At 33.9% G+C, this 9992-nt stretch overlaps 1 protein-coding gene across 4 annotated transcripts in view; it reads right to left on the reverse strand.

Annotated features, from left to right (window-relative positions):
* LOC106477168 (lachesin-like) overlaps positions 1–2419 on the reverse strand; it is a 161134-nt gene extending 158715 nt beyond the window's left edge. For all 4 annotated transcript variants that reach the window (XM_022381438.1, XM_022381439.1, XM_022381437.1 and 1 more), the window contains exon 1: positions 2104–2419. In XM_022381438.1, coding sequence (XP_022237146.1) covers positions 2104–2185 — 82 coding nt within the window. In that variant the 5' untranslated portion in view covers positions 2186–2419. The remainder of the gene's footprint in view (positions 1–2103) is intronic.
* Between the last annotated feature and the right edge of the window lie 7573 nt (positions 2420–9992).

The following is a 9992-nucleotide window of genomic DNA, read 5'->3' on the forward strand; positions in this document are numbered from 1 at the left end:
ATCATCAGGTACTTGTCGAAACGTTGTACATTTGCTGTTATGTTAAACATATATTAAAGTTTTTCTTCATTACCCATTCAAGCCGTCTCCAGCCATTTGTAACAAGTTCCTTTGTTTGCTCACTTGAACAACATTTTATGCACAAGTGTTAAGCATATTCGCCCCTAAGTTTCTACTGCAAACCAGAGAGAAGGAAACCAGTCGGCAGCACCTGCCACCTGAAGCATTTACTCTTAACAGAATTGCTACATTGCTTGTCACTCCAATAACGCATCTACAACTGAAATTGACTTCGTTTGTTTGTTGTTAAGCACAGAGCTACACAATGGGCTATAAGTCCTTACTTAATCATGCGTATCAAACCTGATTTTTTGCGTCGTCAGCCTGAAAACTTATCGCTAAGCCACTGGGGAGGGGATGAATCGGCTTAATGCTACCTTGACTACAGAAATTATTTTTATCATAATTTCTTCGTCATGAAAATATCAGAAAATACTTATTAGATTGCATTAAATTTTAGAGCCCTTTCTTCCAGCATATCTAGTGACAGCTTAGTAATGGATGCATTTCACTTACTAACATATCATTTACTTGTACAAAAAAAAATATTAATTGAAAAGATATATGACAGTTTGTTTTTTGTTTTGTTTTCAAATTCCTCCTGAATATGATGGCACAAGAACGTTAATGGTGATTAACATGTTCTGATTTGGACATTCCGTTCGTATATAACGTTTCAAAGAGATTAATTTACAATCTGATAATCAGATTTGCAGTTATTCGGTCTTATGTATCTGACAAAATATGCGTGTAAAGCTTAAGAAGGAAAAGCTTCATTAACCACCTAGGTTGATCGATCATGGCCTTTATAGTTTCTCAAATTGTTCTTAAAAAAGCTTCTTAATACTTATTTTCCATTAAGGAGTTGATCGTGACTAATAGTAAATTTTTTCTATCTTTTTTTTTTTTTCATTTCGAACATTGTGAATAAATAATTAGATGTTTTTCTTTAATAATTTTGTTTCTATGACACGTCCTGGTGGCACATCCACTTTTAACTCGCTCCCTCTAGTGGCACAGCGGTATGTCTGCGGACTTAGAACGCTAGAATCCGGGTTTCAATACCCGTGGTAGGCAGAGCACGGATAGCCATTGTGTAGGTTTATGCTTAAGTACAAACAAGGAAACAGAGTTCTCGAATCCTAACTCTGAACTGTGTAAGTATATTAAAAGGAAAACAGAGGTTTTCTAACGGAAAAAACTACAATTTATAAATCAGATCGTAATGTTTAATTACTTTAGATGAAAAATACATAATGTTTAGCATAATTCAAGGGATTTCGATTTCTTGGAAAATGCTGAGCTTATATCGATCTACATGAATAACAAAGCAATTATACTTTATTGTTGAAGTTACTTAGGAAAGTTCAAAAATATGTGATATTTGTGCTAATGTAGTTTTAAAATCGATTCTACATTAACGCATAGCCGAACCAGAATCGTTAAGTTCCGTAAAGTTGACACCACATGCCACCCAGTGGCATAGCGACATGTCTACGGATTTACAACGCTAGAAACGGGGTTTCGATTCCCGTGGTGGACGGAGCTTAGCTAGCCCATGTGTAGCTCTGTGCTTAACTTCAAACAAACAAAACTTGACCACAAACAATTGTCTTGTTGTTTTTAAACTGCTAAGCGTTTAAATGTTACGTTTTTTTTTAACAAATATGCTAAGACCATTATCGAAACTAAGTTATATTTATTTGTCTAAACGGAAAAGTAAGTAAAGTAAGCGAAACTAACGAGTTAAAATTAAGTTATTTACTTACTTTTCTTATATATATATATATATATATATATTAAAGAATTAATACATACATACCGAGGTATACATACATACTCATGCGCACAGACTTACGTATCATAATTACAATTATCTAAAAGTAGGAAAGTACATTTTTTCCCAGGATAAACGTGTTTTGTTTATAATTATATTATGATTATATTTGAAAAGTCAGATTAGCATACTAATAAGCTTTAAGTATCTCATATATATACACACACATATAATATCTTTTACTCTCTGTTTCTTAGGCATCTCACCTTCAATATGCTTCTGAATAGTTGTGCCGAGAATCGGTAGTAGATAACACATGATAAGGTTGAAGCACGGAAATTTTGTCATCTCAACTTTGGAAAGGTTTCTTGACCTGACGAAACTTTTTTCCCCCTGTAGAATTATCCAACTACTTTTTTTTTTATTGTAGAAGTCGGTGATTTCCTTTGCACTCTACCTCTCCGGTCACTTCGATTGCACTAACCAATCTGCTCTCGTTCTGCGTGTCCTCCTGTTTATAGAAGAAGCTTTATGAAAAGTCGTAGATACGCTAGCGTCAGTCTCCTGAGGCGTTGAGGCTGCACCAGGTCCAGCCGCACGAATGTAGGCTTCACGGCTATACGTTATAACAGAGAGATCATTGAAGGAGCATTCCTGGCGCCCCCTACTGTGTTAGATAGACGCGTGCTATATCAGCTATCCCTTATTTAAATGGTGAAGGTGAAGCTATTATTGTTACTAAATTCTACAAATAATACTGAAATATCACAAAAACTTCCTTTTTTTTTTCCAACGTGACTGAGGCTAATTGCTACCTTATGTAGTAATGTTTGAGCAAAAAATAATAACTTTCTGTTAAAGTAAGCAACGAATTTAAAGCGAAACTAAAAAAAAATCAGGCTAGCCATCAGCATAAATAATTATGCATACTTTTCTTACGTTTCTACTTATAAAGATTATAATGCATTGTTCTCTCAGTTAGGTATCCTCGCTGTTAACGATATTTTTGGCCATAATACCAATAATGTCTCAGGAGGTTCTCCTTGCTAGCTTAAGAGATTTTGGTTTATCCTAGATACACTTTTAAACTAGCAACACAAAACAATTTTCATAATAAAACTGCAATTATAATAAAAAATTAATGAAAATAAAAATTAATAACATTCGATATACCAACTACTATAACAAATGTTATCCACGAAAGCAACAATAATATAGACTATAGTATACTTTACTTAAGGAACACACAAACCCTATTTGTTGTCTTGAATCAACGTCGTGGAAGTAAATTTCTTTGGAAGTTGTAACCTTAATATGATTCTTATATCGTGTTTTGCAATGCCAATTGAAAATTCTTGAACATCTATGTTATTATGCTTGTTAATACAACACACACTTAAAAAAGAGACGAATAAAAAAATTGCACCATTTCGTTTAATAGAAACCTTTGTTTTAGATACTCATTATGGACATGGCTTATTTTGAGAGAGTTCAAAGTGTAATAACAGAAGCACATCTAAGTATCCATTTTTCTCCCTTTACTTGATCCAAATGCTTTAAACATATAATGAAGTGATGCAAGAAGTCTTTGGTGCGTGCATGGGATTGTCTTCACAACTGCGTAGTTGATTATTTAAAAGTTTGTACGCAGTTTTACTCTTTTTGTTGTTGTTTTTTTTATAACCAGTTTGTAAAAGAAAAGAATTAACTAAGCAAACAGAGGATACAGTGTGATCAAAACCAAAAATTTTGAATCAGTGTCAAACGGGCTTAATGTTGTTAGGCCAAAATATGGGTTAGTGTTTTCCTCATCTTCTTCAATTCTTAGAAGTGTCAGGTATCAAATATCGAGATGTCAGGAAGATCTGATGTCTGATGGCCTTTACAACCAAAAAGGTTTTATGGAACAAAAAATAACTGAATTCAGCATAAAAACCAAGAAAAAGGACCTTTGACATTAGGTCTGTCTACTGACCAGCAAGTTATGGTTATACTTCTCAAACTTTTCTACTGTAGAATGTTTTATTTAGAGGAGATGTACCTATATATTTCATTCTAACCGGGCTAGACTCTTCAAGTAGTCAATCCTAACAGATAAAGTGACTTTACTACAAGTCCGCTAGGTCAAACTTGTGATTAAAGCCAGCTATTACAAGTAATAAAACTACAGTTGCTTATAAGCAACGTTTTAACAAACCTACATAGAACATGAATCTTTTTTTATTTAGTGTTATCATTAAACCCAAGTCTCTACATGTTTATTTCTGACAGAAGAGACTCTACGCTAATACTTTTACATCTCTACATGTTTCTACCTGAGAGTAGGGACGCTGAATAATACTTCTATGGTGTCTGCATGTTCATGCCTGGGAGTGGAGATCCTACGCTAATACTTCTACAGTCATACATGCTCATACCTGAGAATAAGGATGCTACACTAATACTTTCACACTGTGAGAATTTTAGAGTAGGGCCTTATAAGATTCTTTTACAAAATAAAAACTTACCATCAAGGTTTAAAAGTTCAATACAGGATTTAATAAACACCTTCGACAAACTCGGTTTGTTTTTAATTACTCAAACATTTAATATGCCATCTTTGTTTTACTTCAGAAACTAAACTTTTAAGACATTTGTATAGATAAATAAAACGGATAACATTCAGAAACCCTGATAAGTTTTGTTTCACGTTAATCTTCGTTTTTCTTATTTAGTGTTATCACTAAACCGAGGTCTCTGTGTGCTCATCCTGAGAATAAAAACGCCAAACTGATAGTTCTACATCTCTACATGTTCATGCCTGAAAGTACAGACGCTACACTATCGTTTATGCAATTTCTGAAAGCTTTACATTGAATCGTATTCCTGCAAAAATCATTTTACCAATAAAAACAATAGCTGCATATTCAGTTCTAAGAGGGAACTGGTGATTTTAACTTTAGGCTTTAGATGTCTAAATGTCTTGAATTCCATAATCTGTGTGGTTATGTAACAATGACGTGCTCTTACGAAAGGTCACGCGTTTCACCATTACAAATTAATATGCGTTTATCGTTAAGCCTGAGGCTGAAAAACTGGCTATGTCTGTTATGCCCACAGGAGGGTTCGAACCCCGAAATTTACTGTTATAAACCAGCAAGCTTACCACTGAATCACGGGGGAAGGGGCATCTGATGTTAGGGTACTGATTATCGATTATAATTCCATATAGGCCTGTTTGCTGAAAACAAAATGATTGTCCATAAGGGTAGATTTAAATAGTTGTTCTAGTTGAAGCCAGAGTGTGGCTCATTGTTTCAAGGAAATAGTTTTTTTTTAAAGATAAATTTGAATAGTTTCTTCGAGGAAATGTTTGTAAGAAGAGAATCAATGTCAAAACTTGCTCTAATGTAATAATCTGCATACAAAAATTTGGAAATTTCCTGAGCAAAGGCTCAAGAGTTTTTAACTACAAATTCATTCACAGTTACAGAGTTTAGAATGTGGATTAAGAACATGGCAAGCTTATAGCTATGTAAGCCGATACTTTCCTTTGCTCAGGAAGTTTCCAAATTATTATGGCTACTTTTTTACAAACATTCCACTCGAAAACTATTCGCGATTCTCTTAATAAACTATTTCCTAGAAACAACGACCTACACTCTGGTTTGTTTGTTTGTTTCTTTGTTTATTAAGTTTTCGCGCAAAACTATATGCGCTAGTCGTTTTTAATGCTGAAGGAATAGAGTAGAGGAAAGACAGCTAGTCAACACCGCCCACCGCCAACTCTTGAGCTACTATTTACCAATCAATACTGGGATTGACCGTCAATCTCCCACGACTAAAAGAGCTAGCACGTTCGGGAACGAGATTCGATCCCGCGAGACGTAGGCACTACCAAGCCATATCAGGCTTCAATGTAAATAAGATAACATTAAATGAAATGCTACCTACGTGTACAATTTTATCCTACACTTCTGTATACCAGTTTGTTCGTCTATCATATTATATTTACAAATACATATCTAGCTCACAAATTATCATTCTTTTGTAGGTCTATAGTTGAAGCCTTATATACATTGGGCAGAACAAAGCTTTCAAGCACTTACTTTATTTGTTTATTGAATCTCAGACACGTGTACTTACTTTAGGTCAATTTTCTTGTAACGTTAGCAACAAGCCACTAGTTTCTAACATGTGATCAAATTAGAAGTTACAGTTTACGAAACAGTCAGTGAATTTTACATCACTGTCATCACATAAAGGATGTCTTTAGTAAGTTAAATTTTAGTTAGACTCTAAGAAAATGTTGGTAAGTTTATGACAAAACAAGAAAAACATGGTTCGATTCCTAATATGAAAGGTAAAAATGAAAATAAAACAATATGTAAGTAAAAACACTACACAATGAGTTATATGTGGTACTGCAGGAACTAAAATATAAAAAAACACATAAACAATATATTGAAACTTATTACTGTAGACTGTTTTAAGAACAAAATGTTTATTTATTATAAAATATTTTTATAGTTGTAAGTGATCGTGATTCTTTTAGCCTTAGCGTCATATCCATATATCGTTACTACTTCTCCTGGATTTTACAGATATGTATTATAGTGTAAGTATTTTACAATAGTAGGCTGCTAGTTTTGCCAGTAAATTTGGTCAATACAACTTTGAAATGTAAGGTCGCTGACCATGAGAATACTGATACTAGTATTTTCAATCTGAACGGCACCTTATACACACATGGGCTAAACGGTCAGGTCAGAGACCCGGATAGTTCAGGAATAGTCATCCTTAATTTTGAACTACTTTCCAGAATAAGGACTCCAGCAAGTAGTTCAATGCGTTACAAAAACTGGATTTACTGGCTTTGTATAACGAGCTTACTGCTAAAACTACGAAGCTTATTCAGGGGCATTGCGAATCGAACTTTGGACATTTTTAATTTAGCTCCTAGCTAACTTTATTTTTCTTAGCTAATATAGTTGTAGATTCCAAACGTTTCGGCGTTATTGAAAACTATATTATATATATATAGTTTTATATTATATCAGCGATTGTAAAAAAATTGATATTAGATAAATGTCAGAATGAATAAGTATTTCACATTTTTTCCTGCTATAAGTAAAGTTATTGGCTTGTCACATTAGTCTGTCTGTTGACAAAACGTCGTCGACTTTCAGTAGCAACGGCCGTTTCTGATAATGTTGTCAACAGTTGTGCCGCAACGTCTTCTTAGATTCGTATCATCGGACTGGAACATGAATGACGTGGAGCTTCCCCGACAACACACGCCTCCCCCTTTTGCAACCACCATTTCGACAAATGATCAAGTAACATCGGGAGTATTTCCCCACGAAAATGTAGAATCTCACTTAAACATTCCTTTTATAACACAAATTTGTTTTTAACGGTTCTGGAATCGTTAATATAGAATATTAGTCTATATGACCGTACTCCAAGTTAAACAAACCATTGCGTGATCATGAATACGGGGTCAATTTTCAGCACTGAGCAATTTATAAAGAACACTATTAAATATTCAACGACGAAAAGATGTATCTGGTTTGGATAAACGAAAAAAGATAATAAACTCTTATCTAAGTAGTTATTGAATGCAATCTAATTAAAGTCGTTAATCTAAATGTACTTAATGAATGTTGATTATTTCATTCAAGAAGCATGGTGAAAGAGACCCAAAGTCTTGAAAAAATCACAAAACTTATTTTACTGAGATAAATGTTGTTTTGTAGAGATACGTTGTTAGATACGGTCTCAAAAAATGAGGAGTTACATGCTAAACAAGCATTTTTTTTCCTTTCTAATGTAATTGGTATCGCTTAATTATCAGCATTTTTGTAGGTTTACTTTCCTTGATAACGAGGAATAAGATAGGTATTCAAATAACCTGGGCTGAGCATGACACAATATTTAGCATGCCAGACTGTGGATCTGAGGTGCCTTGGCTGGGGCTCCGTTAGTGCAAAAAGAAAAAAAATAGAAATCGTGTTCCGCACTTTGGGGCCTGGGGTGTGTTATAAGAGTGACGGCAAATCCTACTATTCGATTAGAGTAGCCCAAGAATTGGTGGAGAAAAGTGTTGACTATCTGTTTTTTCTCCAGTCTATTACTTCCATAATTAGGAATGACTTTCGCAGATAACAAACAAACAGTCTATCTTAGGTGCACAGTGGGAATTTCGGGTCAGTCTCAAATGAATTACGCGTCGTGTGACATCACCTGCGCCTCCTTCACCTTCTCAGGGAAATATGATGTCGTTTAAAGTTAATGAACCGAATAAAGGTTAAAATTACCTGTTCCTGGAGCTTTTTCATAGCAAACCAAACGTATGATATGAGACCGATTCTTCTACATTTCCAGATTCCTGGAAGATGAGTTGATTAAAATTACATAATTTATTCTGATATGAAGTCAAAGTCAAATCAAAACAGCGTTCTCTTCAGCTCAATATAATAATTTAACTGAAGCACGGACTTTTTGTCGTGTGTTCGCCACTTGGTATACGTATAATTTCCCTTGTGCTTCATTGCTTTTACAAGATATACGATTTCCTTGGGTTTTTTCCTTAATGCCTGAATACTCGAGTCACATTCGTATTTCAAAGCGTAAGTAAAGTAGAAAAGAACTGAAGAGCTGTTTAAGCCTTTCATACGAAACGGGAGTCTAATATGAAAACTTGTTCTTCTCCTCAATGTATATGCATGTTCTGGTTTAATTTCCCGTCTACGTCAAACAAACCGGCGGTTTCAAATTCTTAATAATCATTTTTGGTTTCTAAACGATGTTTCGTTAATTTTACATGTTCAGGAATTCATGAATTATTTGTTTTTTTAATGTTCTAATAATAAAGGAACTGCGTAAACGAGGAAAGTACAAAATAGAAGAAAACAAAGAAAGTGTAACACTCGCCAAGTTAAAATTTCTCAATGAAATTGTTTTAATTCGGCGATGGTTTCACTTTGTTAAATTTCTCTTACATTTTTTGTATTTCTTAATTTCCAGTCTACAATCCGTGGTATTTCTTCCCTTTTACATGAACAGATACATTTATTTGTGGGTAAATGATATGTGACTCCAATATTAGAACAGTAAAAATAATAAATAAAGTCTTAGATCTTAAGTTTTAGCTCTTAGGTTTTGATATTTTTATGTCTGAGCATATTTGCTACAATAGTCACCTAGTGGGACAGCAGTAAGTCTAAGACTTACAATGCTAAAATCCAGAGTTCGATTCACCGCGCTGGACACATCAGATAGCCCAATGTGGTTTGGGCCCTTGACTCGCAATCTGAGAGTCGCTGGATCGAATCAAACATGCTCGCCCTTTCAACTGTTGAAGCGTTATACATAACACACGAAAAACAACTTAAATCATGTAAACAAGAGAATCGCCTGATCAATAAGGTTTTGGGTTTAATAATTTGAAAGAGTTCTTAATAAGTAGTACCCTTTAAGTTATAAAGATACATTTGTAATCCAATACCTTTCATTCGAATACAAAAAAATAACAGCTGGAGAACTTGAAAATTACTGAGTTTGAGAGTTTCGAGCACACTGATATAATAGACATAGTAGCACTTTTTAAATTATTACAAACATTTTATAACACTCGCAAAAGTAACCATTTGAAGAAGATCTGGTCATTCTTGTATAGATCTTTTATTCTATAGAAAATCATGTAAAACAATAGCGGTATATAAGATACAGTACAAGTTATATTAAACCGAACACTTTTGGTCATAGGTTTTTGTTGTTGTTTATTCATTTGGATGGAACAATGTCGTTTTTAAATTTAGATATTTTTCTGTAAAATAATACCAATCTTCATAGAGCACACAACAACAAAGAGGTTTTTGAATGGACGGTTTTCAAACGAGATATTCTAGCCTACGCAAAAAAATATTTCACAATACATTTGTTAAAAAAAAAATTAAAGCGACGTCATTGGACTTAACATTAAAATTTCATAATGTCGTCATTACAGCTACGAAAATGAAATCTCGTTTGATAGACTCAACAAGGTAAAATAAATATATGCACATTTAAGTGAGAGGCTCTGTTTTTAACTCTAAAGATCTTTGATAGGTTGTTTAGGCAGAGTATTCATAATGAATCTAAATTTCAAATGGACAGCAACTGCCTGTTGTAG

This window comes from Limulus polyphemus, unplaced genomic scaffold (assembly GCF_000517525.1).
Source record: "Limulus polyphemus unplaced genomic scaffold, Limulus_polyphemus-2.1.2 Scaffold163, whole genome shotgun sequence".
NCBI lineage: Eukaryota > Metazoa > Arthropoda > Merostomata > Xiphosura > Limulidae > Limulus > Limulus polyphemus.